The sequence below is a fragment of the Fusarium coffeatum genome (genome assembly GCF_003316985.1).
Source record: "Fusarium coffeatum strain FIESC_28 chromosome Unknown BRIP53273_contig_20, whole genome shotgun sequence".
In the NCBI taxonomy this organism is placed as follows: Eukaryota; Fungi; Ascomycota; class Sordariomycetes; order Hypocreales; family Nectriaceae; genus Fusarium; species Fusarium coffeatum.
In genome coordinates this window covers 82,709-104,819 of record NW_022157818.1, presented here as the reverse complement: position 1 = coordinate 104,819, position 22,111 = coordinate 82,709, and the positions used below count along the sequence as shown (strand labels likewise).

At 49.1% G+C, this 22,111-nt stretch overlaps 6 protein-coding genes across 6 annotated transcripts; 3 read left to right on the top strand and 3 right to left on the bottom strand.

Moving 5' to 3' along the window:
- Nucleotides 1-1,575: 1,575 nt before the first annotated feature.
- Nucleotides 1,576-3,074, top strand: FIESC28_00698 (uncharacterized protein; the record flags this gene model as incomplete). Its single annotated transcript, XM_031154849.1, has 2 exons — nucleotides 1,576-2,075; nucleotides 2,132-3,074. 2 exons carry the CDS (start codon nucleotides 1,576-1,578, stop codon nucleotides 3,072-3,074), a joined length of 1,443 nt encoding a protein of 480 aa, XP_031021103.1.
- A 3,510-nt stretch (nucleotides 3,075-6,584) lies between these two features.
- Nucleotides 6,585-9,339, top strand: FIESC28_00697 (uncharacterized protein; the record flags this gene model as incomplete). The annotated part of the gene is made up of 3 exons (XM_031154848.1): nucleotides 6,585-6,992; nucleotides 7,045-9,093; nucleotides 9,151-9,339. 3 exons carry the CDS (start codon nucleotides 6,585-6,587, stop codon nucleotides 9,337-9,339), a joined length of 2,646 nt encoding a protein of 881 aa, XP_031021102.1.
- Nucleotides 9,340-9,998: 659 nt separating this feature from the next.
- FIESC28_00696 (uncharacterized protein) lies at nucleotides 9,999-13,359 on the bottom strand (the record flags this gene model as incomplete). The annotated part of the gene is made up of 2 exons (XM_031154847.1): nucleotides 9,999-10,716; nucleotides 10,766-13,359. The coding sequence occupies 2 exons, from the start codon at nucleotides 13,357-13,359 to the stop codon at nucleotides 9,999-10,001; spliced, it is 3,312 nt and encodes a 1,103-aa protein (XP_031021101.1).
- Nucleotides 13,360-14,229: 870 nt separating this feature from the next.
- Nucleotides 14,230-16,328, bottom strand: FIESC28_00695 (uncharacterized protein; the record flags this gene model as incomplete). The annotated part of the gene is made up of 2 exons (XM_031154846.1): nucleotides 14,230-15,015; nucleotides 15,072-16,328. 2 exons carry the CDS (start codon nucleotides 16,326-16,328, stop codon nucleotides 14,230-14,232), a joined length of 2,043 nt encoding a protein of 680 aa, XP_031021100.1.
- A 1,265-nt stretch (nucleotides 16,329-17,593) lies between these two features.
- On the top strand, nucleotides 17,594-18,144 carry FIESC28_00694 (uncharacterized protein; the record flags this gene model as incomplete). The annotated part of the gene is made up of 3 exons (XM_031154845.1): nucleotides 17,594-17,701; nucleotides 17,810-17,861; nucleotides 17,921-18,144. 3 exons carry the CDS (start codon nucleotides 17,594-17,596, stop codon nucleotides 18,142-18,144), a joined length of 384 nt encoding a protein of 127 aa, XP_031021099.1.
- Nucleotides 18,145-18,784: 640 nt separating this feature from the next.
- Nucleotides 18,785-20,221, bottom strand: FIESC28_00693 (uncharacterized protein; the record flags this gene model as incomplete). The annotated part of the gene is made up of 1 exon (XM_031154844.1): nucleotides 18,785-20,221. The coding sequence occupies one exon, from the start codon at nucleotides 20,219-20,221 to the stop codon at nucleotides 18,785-18,787; it is 1,437 nt and encodes a 478-aa protein (XP_031021098.1).
- Between the last annotated feature and the right edge of the window lie 1,890 nt (nucleotides 20,222-22,111).

Here is a 22,111-nt window from a genome sequence, read left to right as displayed (position 1 = left end):
ACTGCTTGGTACGCGCGTACGGATGATTCGCGTTCTCTATTTAAAAGTGCAGTAAACCGTGGGCGACCACCCTGTATTGTTGTCGGCAAATGTATGCACAACGTTGATGGCGAATTGTAGTACGGGATCCTTTCCAGCATGACAAACAACCCTGCAGAAACGCAAAGAATGACCTTGCGCTAAATTTACAAACATTGGTGCTGTCCTTTGCCCTTGTGGTGGTTTCTCCATATTGGAAGGGGCCTGCCTTTCTGAGACCCGGCAGAGAGAAAGATAAAGTCTTTTGATTGCAAACCACTTAACGTATCTTTTATTGCTTAGCGTATCGAGAAAAGCATAAGGCATGTGGACAACAGCATGTGTTTGAAACTTCTTTTCACAGAGTCCACACAAGGAGCCAAGAGTACCCCCACCAGGCCGTAGTTCTTGGCAGGCAATGATCTTCTATTCATGTTGATATCATTCTTTATTTGTTCTCGGAGCAACGGGTTCCTTGTAGTCGAAGTACAGAGGGCATCCATTTGTTAGTCGTCCCTGGTTGAATGGGGACACCGTCGAATGGAAACAAAGTCCGGATTCTGCAAGCGCGAGCGGGGTGTGACCATTATTTATCCAGCCACGGCAGGGCAGTGTGTTCCTGCTCATGTCTTCATTGCCGCTAAAACGTGGTTGTTGAAGCCTTGGTGGTTAGGAAGGCGGGAGAGGCGGATGTTCCAGGTCTGCCATGTTCCACATGCATCTGTGTCGAGTTGTTGGAAATGGTAAAGGAGACACTTGGACCTTGGTGTTGGCTAGCTCTTGAGTAGTTCAGGACTGGTACCTGGAACTTGGCTGCTATTCACTGGATTGGGTTGGAGCATCAAAGCTTGACTGGGAAAGTTTATCGTCAGCAGCTGAGAGAAGCATCGACATGGTGAGAACGATACTGTGATGGAGATGGTGGAGGACAATGGAATGTAGTGACCGTAGCCCATGGAGCTAAAGTGCCTGAACGGCCAGTGCGTAAAGCCTTTTGGCACAGTACCACTTCGGTGTTTTCATTACAGTACGTCTATCATTAACACTGTATTCGCCCCTCCTAAACGACTTATACACAATCCATCCGGTCTAGGCAATCCTCGTCTTGCCAAAAAGCCACTGCCAGCCTCTTTTTCCAAATAACGAAGCACTCTATCACCATACCCAGATCAGTAGCGCAGTGAAATACGATGCTCATCATATCTTACTTGACCTGGCTTAGTCTTTCCGCCTCTGACCTTCATCATCCGCCGAACATCTCGATTTGGATTTGGCTGGTCACGGAAAATGTCGTTTTGATCTAGGTCAGTGGCCTCTGATAAGAGAAGACCTTTCTCGGTCTTTGCTCGATACAGTACTAGATCAGCCGTCCATTCCTGAGCTTTGTTCCTGACTAGGTAGTCTAGTATCTTCGCCTCGGAAGTCCCTGGCGCTGAACTTTATGAAGATGCTCTTGTCTTTTGACAAAATCAGCCCATTTCGCTTCGCTTTCCCGGCTTTGAATCCTCGTTTCCATTCATTCTTTTAGGTCTTCAAGCAGTCGATACCCTCCTTATCATGAGCAACCCGTATCGAAAAAGCAGCTACGGTGGACACGACGGCTCCGGCCAAACCGATATGCCAAGGAAATCCATGGACTCTGGCGGTAGCCATGTAGACGCTACCTCAACTGGATATCGTCATAGTACCGACCATGGACGCAGCTCAGGCTCAGCCGGTAATGCAGGCATGTTCAGTATCCCTGAGTACTCAAGTCCTGCTTCAGAATGTGAATCTGGCACCCAGGTCGATGAGCGAAACCGATACTTTCACTCTAGAAGAGTAAAACCTGGCGAGGTCGAGAAACCATGGCTTGAGAAAACCAGCTCCAAGGAGAAATGGGTTACCATTCTTCCCTTACTCGCTATTTTCCTCGGCCTTGTTGGATCTGGCTTTCTCGTCTGGGATGGCGTCAGAAGTGTGGTCAAGAACAAGTACTGTCCAGTTATGGATGAGGACTTTAGTCAGGGTTTGGACCCCAACATCTGGACTAAAGAGGTCGAAGTTGGTGGATACGGGTATGCTCCGTTGCAGGCGCTGTTTTACCATTGCAAATACTAACCAATATTCCCAGAAATGGCCAGTTCGAGGAAACTACCGGTAACGATGAGAATGTCTACGTCGAAGATGGTAAACTTGTCATCAAAGCGACCCTGCAGGATTCAAAGTTGATGCAAAAGAACAATGTCATCAATCTTCTTAAAGATGGTACCTGTACTTCCGAAACTTGGTCCAACTGCGTTGCTGCCACCAATTTGACTGGAGGAAACGAAACCGTGATCCCTCCCGCCAGGTCTGGCCGTATCAATACCAAGAAGGGCGCAAACATCAAGTATGGCCGCGTTGAAGTCACCGCCAAGCTCCCCGAAGGTGATTGGCTCTGGCCTGCTATCTGGATGCTTCCAAAGACAAGTAAGTATGGTTCTTGGCCTCGCTCTGGTGAAATCGACATCATCGAGTCGCGTGGAAACAATTGGACCTACAAGCAAGGTGGAAACGATATTGTTTCCTCGGCGCTGCACTGGGGACCAAACCCCGCCAACGATGGTTGGTGGAAGACCAACAACAAGCGAAAGGCTTTGCACACAACATACAGTGCCGGCTTCAACATGTTCGGCTTGGAGTGGTCTGAGAAATATCTATTCACCTACGTCAATACCCGCCTTCTTCAGGTCACATACACCAACTTCAAAAAGCCCATGTACCAACGAGGCGGTTTTCCAGATGTAGACCAGAATGGCACCCGGCTTGACGATCCTTGGGCTGCCTCAGATGACGTCAACGCACCCTTTGACCAAGAGTTCTATCTCATTATCAACTTGGCTGTGGGTGGTACAAATGGTTGGTTCCAAGATGGCAAGTCGGACAAACCCTGGTACGATGCCTCGCCTACAGCCAAGAAGGACTTTTGGGACGCCAGGGATCAGTGGTATCCTACTTGGAAACAGCCGCAAGTTGAGGTCAGCCGTGTGGTTATGATGCAGCAGTGCAACGGCAACGAAAATGTTGATCTGTGAGGGGAGCAGGGATATATTGATGATGATTTTCTTTTTTGTGTTACACTGGATTATACTGGTCTTACGAAGATTTTTCTGAATCTTTCCGTTACAGCTTTGGTCTACTTGACGCTGTTGCAGTATTAGATTGCTTATACAGAGTATGTTCGTAGCGAAAACTCAAAATATAGCTGCAATTATCTACACGTTCTTTTATATCTGTAAGAGAGGTACTGCCGTTAAAAACAACATCCACATGAAGTCTCATCGCTGAGGAAACACAGCTCAAACATGTTTCTCCCCTCTCGATAGCACTCGGGCGGCTATGCAAACACCAACAAATCTGTGTTGGGCATCATACTTACAACAATTACAAGAAAGTGGCTGACGACAATAGGACCCAGAAAGTCAAAAATTCAACATTGCCATCACACTCCAATGCAGCCAAGCCAGTGGCTATAGTAGTTGACTGTATCAAGACTATCATCCTGTCCCTTCCGGCCCGGGAGTCAAGAGCCACCGAGCTTTGACCGTTCTAGCTATAAGAATTATGAGCACGAATAGTCACTAAACTCAAAATCTATACAAAGATTGGTATTTGTCATGGAGACGAGAGCTCGAACCCGGTTTAGGGACGTGATGGTTCTGGCAGTGAAGAGCGGAGGCGCCGAACTTCGAGAATCGTAAGGAAGCGCCATATCTACGAGTTAATGGAGACAATGTGCTGGATCGGTGACGAGCATTCCAGAGTGATGAAATCGGATCGAAAAGCTATTCCACTTCCGGAGCAAACGCCGTTGCGCTGTATTCAACACTGGCGTTAGCTCAAGGTACCAGGGGAAGATCTGTAAGAGAAAGACTTGAATAGGTGAGTCCCAGTCCATCGCTCGCCGATGAAAAGTAAAAGGCATGCAGTTTCAGGTACGAGAAATTTCCACAGCCCTACATCTGAACTCATTTCACATCAAAGTTCAACGGTTGTCAGTTGCAGGGTCATAAACCGATACGTGGATTTTGTGCTTTCTATTCATGTCCCAGAAATCGCAAGTAAATAACTATCGCATCTCCCCAAGTGTGGAAAACTTATTATCGTGACTCGCGCATCGGTCCTCTGTGTCAAGGCAAGCAAGAGAGGCTAAGAGGTGGAGAGTAGGACAATTCCATGATGACAGAACCTTGGTCTCGCACCAAACATCTGTCCCACTCGGCAAGAAATCCATCTTAAGCGGACAGGGCACGATTCATGATGTCGTTTCGAATGCAGGAACACGATCCAAACCAGGCCCTTCGCCCAGTCTGTGGACATGGTCACGAAGGATGCAGACACCAAACTCCAGATGCTGGAGTCTGCTGGTCTCGTACTACGTGGACCCCAAATGATCAACGTCAGGGGTATGAAACACGATCTACCCAGATTGCTGGAAACCGTGTGTGGGGGGGTGAGATCCATGTGGACGTCCCCTTGACGTGACCGAAACACATCGGCAGCCAAGAAAAATGATGTCGAATGGAACAGTAACTCGTAACCTATTGGTAGCGATCTTGAACAAGTGTCCCCGCAGTACTTTGGATCTTGCTTAAGCCGCATTCCCGATGGGAACAATGGTGCTGGCTGACCAATGGTTCAGCTCACATGGATGTTGGGCGTGTAAGAGAAGCGGCTTGGCCGGGGCATGGGCTCTCCATTCCTTTAGCCCAAACAATCTCGGGACGGCGCGAAGCTAGAAGCCATTGAAGTCGAAGACTTGATGATAGACTCTAACATGACCAAGTTAGGTGTTTGTAAGGAATGCTGTATGGCAATAAATGTGGGTGGACCGATGTAACGATGTGTATAGTTTTCCCAATCGTAAGCACCGACATACTGGGTAGCATGATCATTGGTCAAGATTATAAGAGTAAAAGATAAAGTGAGGTTGTTGGTATTTACTAGGTAAGTAGGTACCTACCTACCTATACCAGGATGAAGTTGTTTTGTGGTTCCTGCACCTTGAGATAGAGGGAGGGGTCGCACCTGCTGCAGGTACAAACTTTGGTTCCTGCATTTGCCTGCTTCTGACTGGTGTTGGCCAAAGTCTAAGTTACTGCGTCGTGCTTTCCCTTTCCCGGAGGTCATAGATAAGCCACACGCCACAGACGGAAGTTTAAAGCTGTCAATGGGACTTGGAACTAGGGGAGGGGCAGGCGTGATCCGCTTTCCCTTTTTGCGTGCCAAGCAAGAAATAAAGAAACTTGATTGGCTTGCCATAGTCTAGATCTTGAGCATACTTTATTCGCACTCCAACTTCACCTCAAAACCAACACAAACGCCAACACCAACACCAACACCAACTTCGCTTATAGTATACGAAGGACAAAGATTACCAAGAAATGAACCATGAAGCTGGACCAATAGTCGAAGCGTGTGTTCCCTGTTGATCTACAAATCAGCAATATCTTGTTATATTCTATGGTCACTTGATGATATTCTATGGTCTAGGTTTTCTCCATCACGATCAGTTCTCATGATAAGACACTACTTTAAAGTGCTGAGCACCTCTCAGTCTTAGTGGGTTCGACCAAAAATATCAATATTTGCCACTCAGTCCACACCGGTGGCCAACTTGGCTTCGCGATGACGAGTGACTACCCGATGTTTTCCTCGTATCTCGGCGGACTTGCCTCTCAGCTAGAACCCTCACAGATATACTTGGCATCGACTGGCTCGAACGGACTCATTGTGGTCATGCCCACCGTATAATTATCATTACAGTACCTGTGTTGGTGCCCACTTGGACCTGCCTCGGCTCCAGCCACTCGGGACAGTCGCTTTTGCCAAAGCTGTTGAGTCTCAACCCGGTTAATCGGTCAACGTTATTATGCTTACAGTGGCACACCTGTAACACTTCTCCTCATCCTGTTTAAGGTCTCCACTGGAGCTTCAATGCTTTGGTTATGGCCACCCCTCCCTCGGTCGTTTGCTATGGCTTGACACTCAGGAGTGTTCGGGGTTATGGTGGCTCCAACGCCTGGACGGTCTAGTCGTGGTTGTTTACCCATCCGTGATCCGCTTCCTATACCTTCTATCGCTTTGCCCGACCTCATGGCCTTGCTACCTAGTCTGCAGTGGCGTGGTGCCTCATACTGCACTATTTGAAAGGCCAGAAAACTTTAATATGCCAGTCCGGTTTTCTTGATGGATGTGATATGGGGCTCTGTCAATTTGTTTAATTGAACCGGTCGTTGCACTTCATGAGGTTCGGTTTGGTTCTTGGATCTCTGGTCTTCGTTCATTGCTAACCTTCGCTCTCTCAATTCACTCTCTCACCCAGTCACTCATTCAATCACTCGGTGCAACCACCTGTCATTCATTCAATCATTTATCTCATCGTTCTTGTGGAACCTTCATAACTGCGAACATTTGAGGTCTTTCGATCTTTTCACACATATCATACAATCCCTACATTTGATATCCATTACAACTGGCAGCCGTCCTGTACTAAGACTTTCCAAGTTTTCCTCTAGTCTTCCTCTCAGCTACCTGTCTTTACAATGGGTATAGGGAGTTACTTTAAGGCGGAGATTCCGCCTCAGACACCGATAGGACCTCCTCCCAGGAGGCCTAGCCACCGAGCTTCTGTCTCTCTCCATGCTCCCATTGAGGAGAAGATCCCTCCAGCTGCTGTTGTCGAGTTAAACTCGGCAGCTGTACCCAAGTTCGCCGCTGGTCCCCCCTCAATTGCTCCCTCAACAGGAACCAATGGACTACTTGACGATATCAAACACGAAGTCATGGTCAACTACCTGTACCAACAGCAATGCTCGCAGCTTTGGGTCGGTGATAGCTCTGGCGAAATTGAAGGTGTTCTTTTACGCAAGTCTCGTGGACAGTACATGGCCTGCCCACCCCAACTAGGACAATCTCCCTTTGCTATTGCATGCACAGCACTCAACGTTCAGGTACGTTTGCGTTTCCCCCCTCCAACCAACAAAATGCTGAATTGCTGTTTAGTGTGCGATGACGGTAAACTCTCGCGTCATCAAGACCTTCCTTCAATGGTCCCCTGATGCAGTCGATGTGCCATTGATGAATGGTCTTCGTGTGCAGATTTTGCCCACAGTCAATGACCTGCCCAGAGCTCGCAAGCACCAGTTTGCAGCCTTCATTGCATCAGACGGACTTCTAGTTGTCTGGGACGATGACGCCTTGAACTTGATGGCGCGCGCCAAGATCATCGAATCAGAGCTCATGGAGCTTGTATGGAACTCGGGACAAGCGATGGACGAAGATGAGAAAGATTCTTCTACCGAGGTCGATTACGAGATTGACGAGGAGAGCGGCGAAATCAAGCCCGAATCTCGACCAGTTCATCTCCAGAATGCTGTTCTCGTTTCACTTACACTTCTGATTGTTATGGCTTCTCTTGGTGCCGCCTGGAGACAGCTCGCTGTCGAAATTGCCATTGATGGTGATTACAAGCGCCTTGGCCTTGTTGCACTCTTTCCTATCCAAGTGTTTTTCTCTCTCTTCTTCGCACAGGTCATTGTTGGCTGCTTGGCACAAATTTTTGGTCCTATTCGTCAGTTAACCATTAATTCCAAGTTTTATTCAGCTCGGCCCCCTAGAAGACTCCAAGGTGCTACGCTACCGCACATCACTATTCAGTGCCCCGTGTACAAGGAGGGTCTGAACGCAGTTATCCTTCCAACTGTCAAATCCATCAAGCAAGCCATGTCAACCTACGAACTCCAGGGCGGTTCCGCCAACATGTTCATCAACGACGATGGTCTCCAGCTTGTCAGTGAAGAGGAGCGCGATGCCCGTATCGAGTTCTACGCCGATAATAGTATTGGATGGGTTGCACGACCTAAGCATGGCGAGGATGGTTTTGTACGAAAGGGCAAGTTCAAAAAAGCTTCAAACATGAACTTTGGTCTCATGATCTCCTGCAAGGTTGAGGAACGCCTGCAACTTATCAAGCGGCCTGCCGATTGGAGCCAGTCCGACGAGGCTCTCGCTTACGAACAGGCCCTCAAAGATGTTCTTGAAGAGAACGGCCGTGCTTGGGCTGATGGGAACATTCGCGTTGGCGATTACATTCTCCTCATCGATTCCGATACGCGTGTCCCTACTGACTGTCTTCTCGACTCCGTCTCTGAGATGGAACAGTCACCCGAAGTTGGCATCATGCAGTTCAGCTCTGGTGTCATGCAAGTTGTGCATACCTACTTCGAGAACGGCATCACCTTCTTCACTAACCTCATCTACACTGCTATTCGTTTCACTGTCTCCAACGGCGATGTTGCCCCCTTTGTCGGCCACAATGCCATCCTTCGCTGGTCTGCTATCCAACAAGTTGCTTACCAAGATGAAGATGGTTATGACAAGTTTTGGTCTGAGAGCCACGTCTCTGAAGATTTCGATATGTCCCTCCGTCTACAGTGTAGCGGTTACATCATCCGTCTTGCTGCTTGGGCCGGTGACGGCTTCAAAGAAGGTGTGTCCCTGACAGTGTATGATGAGCTTGCTCGATGGGAGAAGTACGCCTTTGGATGCAATGAATTACTGTTTAACCCCATTCGCACATGGTTGTGGCGTGGTCCCTTCACTCCTCTTTTCCGTCGTTTCTGCTTTTCCAACATTCGTTTTACTTCTAAAATCACTGTCATTTCTTACATTGGTACCTACTATGCTATTGGTGCTGCCTGGATCATGACTACTGCCAATTACTTCCTGATGGGCTGGTTCAACGGATATCTCGACAAATACTATCTTGACTCCTGGCAGGTATGGTTTTCCATCATCCTTGTTTTCAACGGCCTGGGCAATGTTGCACTTGCCGTTATGCGATACCGTTCTGGTGAACGTAGCTTAGGCTACGCTATCTACGAGAATTTCAAATGGACTTTGATGCTGGCTCTTTTCCTTGGAGGTCTTTCCCTTCATGTCAGCCAAGCCTTGTTGGCGCATATGTTTGAGATTGATATGAGTTGGGGCTCCACCTCTAAGGAGGCCGAGTTCTCTAACTTCTTCATTGAGGTTCCCAAGGTTTTGAAGAAGGTAAGTTTTCTCTGCCTAGTAGGGTAACCTTGATCATTTACTAACAGACTATAATAGTTCCGCGTCTCTATGACTCTATCTCTCCTGGCCATCATTGGTCTCATTATCATGGCTACTGCAGACTTTATTCCTCACGACTGGCGCATCAATGACTTTGTTGCGATTCTCCCCATGGCCACTGTAGCCGGAAGTCACCTTCTATTGCCTTTGGCCCTGAACCCCGCCCTGATGACCTTCTCTTGGTAATTATGGCTCATGTATCATCCTAAAAGCATATTTTCTTTTGTCTTATCTATGTTGCTTTTGTGTCAGATCTAAAGTATGGAAACAATGTACTTAAGATAGCATTCGTTACAATTCTTGTATTTTGAAAGTTGTCCAGAATCAATAGCCAACGGTTATTTTCTGTTTCTCGTGAGCTGCATGGTATATCCTGTCACCGCTCCCTTGTCTTGCTGCAGTTCTAACGGTTTAAGAGACAAATTACACGACATGGTTGCCATGACTGTCATCTTCAAAGGGCATGTAAAATAAGAGAAAGATGAAAGGACCTCGTGTCTCATGTTTGTCCAATCTTGTATGTGAGCAGCATGATCAAGCAGACATGTTCGTGAAATGATTATTGTGTCACACCATAATAGAGAAAATCAGTAGAAGTTTGATGTGATTCAAAGTCGTCTATCCCAAACCAACGCCTCTATACCATCCTATCAATTCTATCTCAAGGAGCAAAATTCATTCTTCATATGCATGATACGGCATCATTCATGCTTCGCTTTTCATACTCTTCTAAAGCATCCGTCATCAGATGCCGTCCAACGCAGAAACTCATTCATGTCTGCAGATCTCGCACAACAAAAGACGCATACAAAATAAAAATAAAAATGCAATAAACTTTTCTTGGTTTAGTTGTCCTCGTCGTCAGTGTCAGGAGGGTGGGGAGTGCCCTTGGGGCTGTTGAGCCACTCGATGTGGCGAAGCCGGCGACGGACTTCACGCTCCTTGAGCTCCTTCTTGGTCATCTTCTTCTTCTTTCTGGCCCTGAACTTCATATCCCCGTTGTCCTCAACACCACTGTTGACAGCACTGCTCACGACGGAGCTTGCTGCAGTACTGTTGACGCCGCTGCTTGGGCGGCTATCCTCAAAACGGTCGAGGCTGATAGCAGCGTTGCCCTTCAGGGCAACTCGGCCATCGTTGACGTGCCACTGCTCAGAGCACAGGGCACCGACAAACTCTTCGTTGTGAGAAATCAGGATAACACCACCCTTGAAGTCACGGATGGCAACAGCAAGACCACCGAGGGAGTCTCGGTCCAAGAAGTTAGTAGGCTCGTCGAGCACAAGAAGATGGGGGTTGTTCCACATCGCTCCGGCAATGACAACCTTGACTTTCTGTCCACCAGAAAGAGAGCCAATCTCGTTGTGGTTGGCGATCTCAGGGTCAAGACCAAGATCCTCAAAGTGCTTAGAGATAATCTTGGGCTGAAGCTCGCGGTAACCCAAACCCTCTCGAGAAGCTTCGTGGTCATCGAACTCTTGAACGAGTTTATCGAAACCAAGCTCCGTAAGAGTGTCACGAGAAATCATGGTGTTGTTCTTAGGCAGAAGGCCACGCCATTTACTATTATGAGTTAGTATTGCAATTTAGTCTCAAACGGCAGAAAACTTACACTTCGTATTGGAAGGTCTTCTTGTACTTCTGGCGACCGACCAGTGACTCGATTTGACGAGCAGACTTTCCATCCTTCAAATCAACCCATTTGTCCATCTGGGCACGGTCGGCCTCGGACAGGACACGAGTCTGCTTCATGTGAACCTCTCGATCATCACCGTGCTGGTAACGCCATTGAAGGTACTGGTTGGGGGTCTTCTCCAAGTGCATCTCAACGTGCTCCAGAGCGTGCTGCTTGATGTAACCAATACGGAGGTTAGGGTGCTTCTCAACCTTTCCAGTGGTAGGAATGGTCTCGCCAGTGAGGAGCTTGATGAGTGTCGACTTTCCAGCACCGTTGGGGCCAATGATAGCAACACGAGAAGAAAGACTCAGCTGACAAGAGACCTCCTGCAGAGAGGGCTTTGGTGCGTTGGGGTAGGCGTATGAAACGTTAGACATGCGGATGATAGCGCGAGTCTGAGACTTAACACCAGTCAAGATGCCGGGAGGAGGGAACTTGAACTGGACAGTAGAGGCGGAGAGAGTGTAATAACTCTTGGCTTCGGGCTTAATCTTGACAAAGTTGGCCAGATTACCCTTGTAGCAAGCCAGCTTCTTGTTGGGCTCGTAGTGGTAAATGTCGGTAGTAACATTATCCAAAAAGCCGGAGTCGTGAGAAACAATCAGACTGGTGATATCAGGGTGAGACTTGAGGTAATTCTCGAGCCACGCGATGTTGGCAACATCAAGATGGTTAGTAGGTTCGTCCAGGAGAAGGACATCAGCGCGCTGCAACATAGCGCGGGCCAAAGCCAACTTCATCTTCCAACCTCCAGACAAAGATCCGACTCTCTCAGACTGTCGACCCTCGGGACCAGCAGTGAAACCAAACTCAGCCAGAACCTCGGAGATACGCTCACGGCCCTGAGTAGCAATTTCGGGGTCCTTGGCAACGAACTCAAGAATACTGATGTCAGCATCCTCTCCCTGGTTGTGTTCGACGTAGCAAGTACGGAGAACATCTTGAGGGGGGAAGCCCTCGAGCTTGCCGTTAGCAATACTTCGCATGAGGGTTGATTTTCCAGCACCGTTTCGGCCACAAAGACCATATCGGTGACCCTTAAGAAGTCGCAAGTTGGTGTGTGACAGAAGGAGCATGCCACCGTAAGCAAGAGAAAAGTCGGCGTTGACAATCTCAACCTCGCCGTCATCTTCCTTCTCGGGAACACCGTAACGGCGCTCATCCTCTTCGACGTAGTGCTTTTGAATAGCATCGGCAATCTTCTGAGGGGCCTCGGCATTCTTCATGAAGCTAGTAAGGTAAGGGGCAATACGCCCAGAGATACGGTTGACGAAGCGGTAGTTGACATCGATGGAAACCATTTCAGAAATGTAGGGGCGGGCCTGCTTGAAAAGTTCCTGCTGGCTAGCAAGGCCACCGTTGGCCTTGATCTGCTCATCAAGAATCTTGGCGACATCCTTGCCAGATGTACGGGCAACGACATCCTTATCGTCACCCATGGCCTGCTCCATGGTAGCGAGGGCACGCTCAGCAATCTCACGGACCTCGGGAAGAGAGGCTCGGTCGCAAACGCTCTTGACACCAGGAATCAGCTTGGGCAAGAATGTTCGGGCCTCGATGGGGTCGTGGACCAGCTTGGTCAAGTTCTCGACAATGACAACAGTCTGTCGCAAAACCTCCTGGGCGGTGGTGGGGCTGTTGAGAGATCGCTCCAGGAAAGGTGTCAGGAGAGCCAGGACAGGCGATGTAACGATAGCGACGAAAGTAGTCTGAGACAGTGCATGAATAGCCTTTTGGAGAGTTTGAGACGAAGGGTGCTGCATAGTATCGACGAGAAGAGGGATACGAGGGGCGACATCATCGTTGGAGAGAAGAGTAGTGAGCGAGTTCATCGTTGTGACAGCCTGCTTCTCGACCTCAGACTTCAAGTCATGCATACCACCCTCAACAATAGGGATCAGGCCAGCGAGCTTGGCACCAAGAGACTCACGGAGAAGATCCTTCTCGAGGGCCTCCTCCTTGGTTCCTCCGAGAGAGATCTGGGCCTTGTCGGCCATCTTCTGCAACAGCTTGTAGGCACCGACAGCTCCCTGCCATTTTCCGGTCTTCCTGTTCAAATACTCGGTAAGAGCGGGAAGGAGGCCAGCAACAAGAGCCTCGGGGCTAAGAATGCCAAAGGCCGCATCGAGGCCGTATTGGGCAGCATCGCGGACGACGGCGCCCTTATCAGAGAGAGCGTCGAGGGCAACGCCGATAAGGCCACCGTCTTGGAGGAGGAGAACTACCTCGCTGACAGGCTGTCGGGGGAGGAAGCGCTCAAAAATAGCACCGAGAAGGTTCTGGCTGGACTCGCGGCGGAGACCAGACTTCTTATCAGCAGCAGCCTTCTTGACCTCAGCAATGACGCCGTAGTCGTTCAAGCCAGCGACGCCGACAGAAGAAAGAAGAATCTCACAAAGGCCGTAGCAAGCATCGATCGACGAGGCAGAGGTCTTTGCAGTGAAGATAGTGTTGAGGAGGTCGTTGATGGTTTCTTGAGATGGCGGGGGCGGGGCGTCGCCGGATGGCGGCGTAACAGGATGAGGCATCGTATCGACGTTTCTTTGTTGTAATACCTTGAGCAAACAAACAAATTAATCAATACAACAGACGTTAAAACGGGCCTCAGTCGGTATTAAAAGCTGTTCCGGTCGAGGACAGCAGTAAAAGGAAAGAAAACAACAAAAACCAACGAGGCCCTTGAGGGAAAAAAAAAAAGATAGCGAGCGTGGAAAAAGCGCTGCTTACGATGTTAGGTAGAACAAGACTACCTTACTTTCTAAGGTTGGGCGCACTAAATTTTGAAATTTTTCTTATCAATGCGTTATCGCCTGCACGGATCGGGCACTCCGCCTTTCTCTTATTTCCACGTGCATCTGGGGACTGTTTCAGTGGAGCCTCGAAGATCATCGCCAACCAGAAAGCACCTAAAAAAAATGTGATTTCCTAGTTTGTATCACCAAGGTTTGGCGGTCACTCTATTTGTGGAAAAGATATACGACACAAAGTAACTTAATGTAATTCTAACGTGAGGCAGGTAACTTGTACTGTACTGCACTGTACTGTACTGTAAAAATCTGGGTAGAACCTTGAACGTACCTACACCAGAGCCAAGACGAAAACTGTTCATCCCACTCATTTACTGCCCGACCATTCAACGCCTGCCTTTGCTGGCAATGCCAGCTTTTCCAGTGTCTTTGCTAAAAGGGAGAAATGAAGAAGGAAAAGAGAATACATGAGTGTAGTGTAGTCAACTAGTTAACAGGGATAGGGTATAATAAGGGAAGAAAAGAAACAGACATCGTCATATCATCTTCACCGCCCCAGATGATGAATGCTTCCCAGAAGCTGCGCCGTCCAAAAATAAAATACAATACGATATGATGTGATGTGATGCGATGCAAGGGCGAATCTCAATATTAGGCATCACGATTAACGGGAGTTTCGTTTCTCAGCGAGACCGGGCCTTGAAAGCCGGGCCCCCCAGGGTTGACATTGTGCATTTCCAATCCCTGTGAGCTTGATCTTGGCCGCTTATCCCTCCGAATGCCCAAACGTTGGTCGCCTTCATGGTAATGGGCTTTGAACTGATAGTAGGTGGGTTGCCGTGGCCGGCAAAGAACAACAATAAAATTTTTGAAAATGCTTGCTTGAGAGAAAGCCCGGAAACGCTCCTTCTTGGCGAATTTGTGGGAGTTCATGTACTCTCTTGTTGTTTCGCCTCGTGCCATGAGGAAAATGTGATAACCCATCAAAGCAGCCGGATAAAGAAAGGTAATAAATCCAAGGAAAACCAAGGCAAAAGGAACTCGGAAATGATCGACGGCTTGTCCGAACGAAATACCCTGGCGATTTTTGTAAAGAAGAATCTGTGTAAGAGATGTGGCTATTAAATAAGCGGCGAGTATAGTCGCAGACGTAACAAAGGTAAAGAAATATCGGTAGTTGCGTTTTCCGACACAGTTATTGAGCCAGACACAGTGATGATCGTGGGTCTCGACGCAGTTGTCGCATAGGCGACAGTGGTGTGCTCGCGGTGGCCGCCAGATGTTGCATGTTCTACAGTGCTTAACCGGAACTTCCATGGCGGCAGTCGTCGATTCGGCGGATTTTATCAGCGCCCAATCTGTTGTAGGGGGGCTGAGTTGGAGAGGATCGTCGTTGTCATCTACAGGTGGGAACTGGTGCAGATTTCGTGGTAGAATCTGAGAGCGGTTAGCCAAATTGTGACTTTCTATGTCGGATAGGGGTGTCGACTTACACCTGGATCTGTTACTGAGGCATGAATGAAAGAAGAGAAGCATATATATGCAAGGTATGCAAACACTATAGGTATTGCAGGCGACACATTATTCCACAACCACGGAGCCTCGAAGCCGAAGAATAAAGCACAGGGAATGACGACAAAAATGCCAGTCGCAATATTGACAGGTCTTCCTCGTGTGTTTTGCCAACGGCCACCTAAGCAAAACACCGTGTTTCCATCAAAATACTGATGGACACGTCCAAGGTCAGATTTCTGACTGGGCTTATGAGGAACACGTGGGTGTTGCCCATTTCGAGAGTCGACAGGCCTGAACTGGGGTGAAGAGGCGGCTGAAGACAGTTTCTCAGCTCCTTCAGTACTGCGGTTCTGACTCAGTTGCCCATCGTTACTTCGGCCCGGCATAAGAAAGCTTGATCGAAATGAACGCGGCGACTTGATAGGACTAGGTAGGTTTGAGAGATCCTTATAGCTTTTGTCCACGATGATGTTGTGTTGAAAGTGGCCCATATCTGAAGATTTACCTTGGAGGGGGCGGACACTATCTGTCAGACTACCCGCGGGATAATGGCCATGGCTTGGACTTGTATTCGCCGTTATTCTGTCCAAAGTCTCTTGCTCGGTCATCTCGGTACCTCGGGATGGTGGTGATCGCATGTTTTCATCATTACTCATCTGGCGCTGCAACTGCGCAATCGGGTTTGATATAATACTCTGCCGCGTTTGACTACCACTAGCCTCACCATGCTCGTCGGATCTGGGCGATGTCGGGGATACTGGAGATGTTGGTGACGTAGGTGAAGCGGGTGACATCTGGCTCATTGTGGATGGTCGATGAGATCCTCCTCTTTGTGCCTGCAATTTTTGCGAGCTCATGGGGCGGAAGAAGGCATGCGACTGCAGTGATGGGACATGGCTTCTGCTCGACAAACTTGGTGGCTGACTGGTCGATCCAGCCGTTGAACTCTCAACGCTACCTCTCTTGGCCTGAACACCAGCTAGGTATGTTTTATTTCGCAATGACTGGCTCTGCCATGGGCCTCTGGAAGATGCTCCCGTCCGGGCAGTGTCGGGTCGCGAGCCCATGTCCGCACTTTGAGGAATACTCAGTCTGTTCTTTTGTACCTCTGGTTCGTCGCCATCTTCGCTCGCTATGTCCGTCATTCGGGAAGAGATGATGCTTGGTGGTCTCGGTGCATCAGATCGGGAAGCATGTGGTGCCAGGAAGCCATCGTCGTCTGGTTTCGCGGCCATAGCGTTGGTCGGCAAGTGTGTCGTCCGTGTGCTGCTCGTGCACTTTGAAGTGACTTGACTACAATTATTCTGGGTTGAAGGAAACAGATGCGCGTCGGCCACGAGTTCAGTATATCATTCAAATTCGTCCTCCGACGGTCGCCTTCGCCAATGAATGATGTCAAAAGGGTGTATCCAAATGTCGAGTCGGCACGTTCGGCAGTCGTTCGCGTTACGCAGTACTGTACAGTAAAAGGAACCAAAGGGATGGACAGGGGTTGGTAGGAGCGTATCGGAATCGCAAGAAAATCGGAATAAGGAGAAACGGTCGCAACAAGTTGAAATAAGATAGGTAGGGAGCGCACAAGTCGAGAGTTAACCCGGTAAAGAGAACGTAAAAGGGCGGCCAGCAACGAAAGAAAAAAGGTGAAGAATGAGAAGAGGAGGTGTATGCTTGTTCCTTTTTCCTACCTACTTCCGCCTTGGGCTTGGACCTGGGTCTTGGTTTCTTTTTGCAAGCCGGGCTGGGCAGCCTCAGAAACCTTGGTTGAGATTCGTTAGTTAATTGGACGATCCCGCTGCGAACACTATCAGCTAGGCTGCTCTCGGGCCCCAGTAAGGGGCCAGGGGCTGTCCTCAGTCCTCAGGTCACTGAAGCCCCTGCTAGCGGCGGTGCTGTAGGGATAGACTGGACTGGATGTGATAACTCAATGCAGTACGAATAACTGATCACGGAAACCAAAAATTTCTTTGGCTGAAAACATTGTAACTGCTCGCCCGATATGTCTTATGCACGAATCACATCGGCAAACGTCAAGTTACTCTTCTGGACGGACCTGAGTGGAAACCTTCTGCAGCAACCCGTTTCGTTGACGTTTGACAGGCTGTCCCAGTATAACGTCGGTTACGTGAATGGGCAGAGGTTGCATTCCTTGATTAAGTAGCTTTATTAGTCTTGGCTTTAAGAGGTCGAGAGATCGACGTCGCATCACAATGAACGAATGGCTCAGGCTTTAGCCAGGGACAGGAAGACAGTTGGAGCGAGAAGGAGGTTGTGGCCTGGCGCCTCAGGCAGATATCGAAAGACAGCTCGAGACGTCATCTTTGAAAGCGTGCTAACGCACGTGATCGACAATGCTCCCCGGCATTGACCAATGATGGTGCTTGCATTCATGGTAGCGACTGCCTCCGAAATCATACGAGAACTTCAAAGCTTCAACCATCCAAAGTCCCGACGTCGAAACCCATCCTCCAGCTTCCCACAGCCGCAAAAGCCCGTCGTCACAATGGCCTCTCGTATTTCTCGCCGATTCCTCTCCACTACCGCCCGCCGCTTCCAGGAGCACCAGAAGGCCGAGCTCAAGAAGGAGTCCCGTCGCAACCCCGAGATTCTGGTGCGTCATAATACCTCGGCTTGCCCCTCGACCTGCGTCCGGTCAAAACGACGAGCAAGGACAACAAGTCAAAAATTCCCATTACTAACTGAGATTGATGAATTGTAGATTCTCGGTGGTGTTATGGTTGCTGCTCTCGGCGGTGCTGGTTACTTCTTTGGTATGGAAACAATATGAGGTCTCCACAGGACGCAGCAATTGCTGACATCTTTAACTTAGGCCGATCGCCCACTGGCGCTATCTCCGAGTCTCCCGTCAACATCGCTACTCACCCTTGGGAGAGCGGCAGCTCTGGCAAGTACCAGTACCACCCCGGTGGTGACCCCAACCAGGCTCCTAAGGACGCTCCCAGCGCCCTCAATGTTGTCGTTGTTCCCAACGTCACTCTTCCTGCCGAGCTTCACGAAAAGTACAACAAGTGGGGCAAGGACGGTTACCCTTAAATCAGCAATTTGAAGCGTACTTAGAGCAGGTTACACGTATAAGCACGTGCTCGAGGAAGAGAGGAAGAGTTCTGAGTTGGATCAGTCAGTTCTCTCACAATGTGTAGAAAGAAGGACAGAGTGGGCTCAAGTTTAGCAACCACCAATAGTTCATATACGACGCGTCGCGAATTTTCTTAGCCTTGTGTCTTTTAACTGAAATTTGCCTCGATGCTGGTCTACATATTGTATCCTCGTGCCTTAATTCACTTGGTTCACAGGAAATGGTCGGTTGTTGACAGCTCACATTGCCAATGGCCAGAGAATCCTACGATCAACGACAGAATTGCAATACCTCAGAGGTAGCCAGCTTGTTCTTGTCCGGCTGGCCCAGTGGGACTTTTGGCGGAGCTGTCAAGGTTGTCATCACTCATATGCACTGCTCAGGTTCAGAACGTACAAGTCCATTGACTTTCGGTGTCAGAATTATCTTCAATGGTCATTCTACATCCACAATCAAATACATCTCCGAGGAATCTCGTTTCTCGTTGCTGCCTGGTATCTCGGTAACCCAACACAACACACCTAGCTTTCCATGTCATATCCTGAACTCCTGACTTCACCGGTCATGTGACAAGTCTCTTTATCCAATGCCGACGGCCTATGCGGTCAACGCACCAATTTCTTCAATGGTGAAGCCTAGCAAGTACAATAGATCGAGGAGGCTCTCTCCGTTCAGACGAGCGTTGGCTTCCATCTGCACTCGGGGCTTTGCGTTCCACGCGACCCCCAAACCTGCCTTATCCAGCATGAATAAGTCGTTGGCACCATCGCCGACGGCAATGACTTGAGACAGATCAATACCCTCCTTGGCGGCAATTTCAAGAAGAAGATCCCTCTTGCACTCTTTACCAACGATGACCCCTTCAACATCACCCGTAAATTTGCCGTCTTCGATAACGACATGGTTTGCGTGAGCGTAGTCGATGCCCAATTGTCCAGCAAGCCATGCGGTCAACGGCTGGAAACCGCCAGACAGCACTGCTGTCTTGATACCCAGTCGCTTCAAAGCTTTGACCAGCTCTGGCACACCCTTAGTAACATCCAGGACTGGTCTAAGTTCTTCGAAAAGAGTAGCAGGGAGGCCCTTGAGAAGAGCAACACGTTCGCGGAAAGAAGCCTCAAACTCCAGCTCGCCCATCATCGCACGGTGCGTGATTTCAGCAACCCGAGCGGCCAGATCTGGGGGGTCTTTCACATAATCAGCCAGAAGGTCAATCACTTCCTGGGTGATAAGAGTGCTGTCCATGTCGAATACCACCAGTCGAGGATGACGCCTCCAGACACTATCTCTCTGGAGCACCACGTCCACATTCCACTCCTGCTCAAAGCGATAGATCATCTCATGCTTTCTCAGGTCATCCAGGCTAAGATAGTCAGGAGATGGCGTAGGGGAGAGTGTTAGCTCAACAATGCGCGGTTGCTCCTGGTTGTCCAAGCACCTGTGAGAAGAATGAGGCTCCTCGGCGTCTTGGGGAAGAGGAAACGAAGACATGAGGTGAAGGAACGAGGTGATGCAAAGAGGTGAGATATAGGAGCCATAAATATGGTCCAGCTGCTCCGACTCCTGAGTAGGCGGCTCAAGAGGATACTCGTTTAGGTCGGTCGTAGGGGCCAGGTTGGCTGGTAGGGACTCATTGCTATCTGCAAATGTTGTTTTGACGGGCGATCGCGAACCCTGATCTTCGCCTCTTGGCTTGTAGAAGAGGGTCGCAATAAGACGATCCGATTTCTCGCCAACTCGAGGAGCACAGTTAGGGTGCGAGTACGAGTGGCTCAGTCCGCTATCAACCACAGTAGGAGGGTTTTCCTCGGAGGGAATGCCATTGAAAGGGAGGATTGGCCTCGTTTGAGGAACAGGTGAGTTACTTGTATCTTCTATAACCGTGTCGATACCGTGAAACAACTGGTCCTGTCGGTTTGAATCCTGTCGGGGAGGGCGGTATTCCTGGTGATCACTTAGGTAGGAGCTGCTCCTCATTGAGCCCAGCTGCGGCCGTGTGGCATTTTGTTTGGCAGGACTTGTTTGTTCGGCCATTGTATCGTGCGCGCGCGGGGTGAGATTTGCTACGTCTGACAATGGAATAGCGCAAGGTAGGTGGGAAGAAAGTGAGCTGAGATACGACCCGAGGGAACCAAAAGAAAAGTAAGACTAGAAATGCTAAAAGTATACGGCGTTGCAGTCGAGTGGGTGGATAATAACACGCAACCCCTTACGGTACGGATAACAGTGAGGCGCAGTACAGTAACGAACCCAAAGATTTGAGTCAATCTTCAAAGGTTGAGAGGTCAAGTTGTTTGTTTGACTGCAGGTGCCGTCGTCTTTCGCCAGGGCACTCTTCTCCGTCTTCTGCCCCGCCAATGGCTCGTGCGACCTCTGGTCTACACCTAACAGGTCGGCTTCTGCGGCTCCTGTCAGGCTGCTCTAGGGTATGATTGGCGCGAATAAGCCCACAACGGCACCCAACAGCATCACGTGGTCTGAACTTGAAAAGGACATCCATGACTGAACAATGTCGTCGTAATAACCTATACCTCGTGAGTCCCTGAATTAAAATTACCTCCACAAGCCTTGGGTATAAGGTACTGTAGGTACAGTAGACAGATACGATACGATATGATACGATACGTAGATAGTCCAGGCCTAGGTAGGTGCGCAGTTGCACATGACTGATAAGATACTTTGTCAGATCATTATGCAGATGTCGATACTCGCATGAGGTGTATGTATGTCCAACACGTCGGGAGGAGCGAAATTGCAACAGCTTTGACCCATCAATGCGAACGACGATGAATATAAAGTACGGTAACACTGAGATAGCAATGACGCAGATAACAAGCTGGACAATATGACGTAGTCATGGACAGGGGCCAATCAATATTAGGGTACACTCCAGTACAAGTAGGGATTTGTCTGCTAAGTCAGCGTGAAGATTTCTAAACAAAGATCAACTCAATTAGTGAGCACGCAAATGCGGACTACGGTTTAACGGTTGTCCCGAGTCTCGAATGGTCCGTCTTGTCCTGGAACAAGGAAAGAAGGGGGAAAAATTGTTTAGGCTGGGTGCCAAGGAGAAAAGTAACGGCAGTCGCACGGTTCCTCGGTGCCGATACTCCGACAGCACATGGAAAAGACCGACTGCCGCCGCATCGGCAGCCCGGGACTACAATTGCGTCTTGTAAGACGAAGACGCAATTTTCATAATTGGAGTTTGTTGCTCCGAGTTTGTTGTTTTGCTCCCCAATGTGTACGGATACGTAGTTGATCGGTCCGTGAGTAAATAAGCAGCAATGAATATCAACAACGTTATCATCGTCGATCTGGGGACGTGGCGACACAAAGGCTCATTCTTGCGAAAGAGATACATAACATACAGTACAAAGGAATATCATCATAAAGCTACTCCGGATATACGATTGCGAAATACTATACCAAAATGACATGATCGCGGGGAAACTGATCTCGTGCGCATCCCATGCAATAGACCCATCTCAGCTAACATCAATTTGATCTTGTATGTACCGTGCTCCAGATAATACCACAGAACTTGATCAGTCAGTTAATCCATTTCTCAATCGTGCTGAAAGCTCTAATTACTTGTCGCCAATAAACATACCAACCTCCGGGTTTACCGCTGTATTTCCACCAAATTAGAGACGCAGAACTGCTTCTCTACCTGATGGACCTCCGGCTCGGCGGTTGTCTCGAAAATATGTCGTTACTGGAGGTGAGGCAAAACGAGACCCATGGCCTAGCCTCCATTTCAGGGCTTTGGTGAATGAGCCAATCAAACTTTGTCCTGGACGTGGCGCCCTCCATCGCGAAAGGTATAGCGTCGATGTCGTGATCAGTCTCAGTTGCAACTTAGAGACGATAGTCCTCCTGGCGGCGATTGCGCAATTGCAGCTCCCCATCTTTTTCCACGTC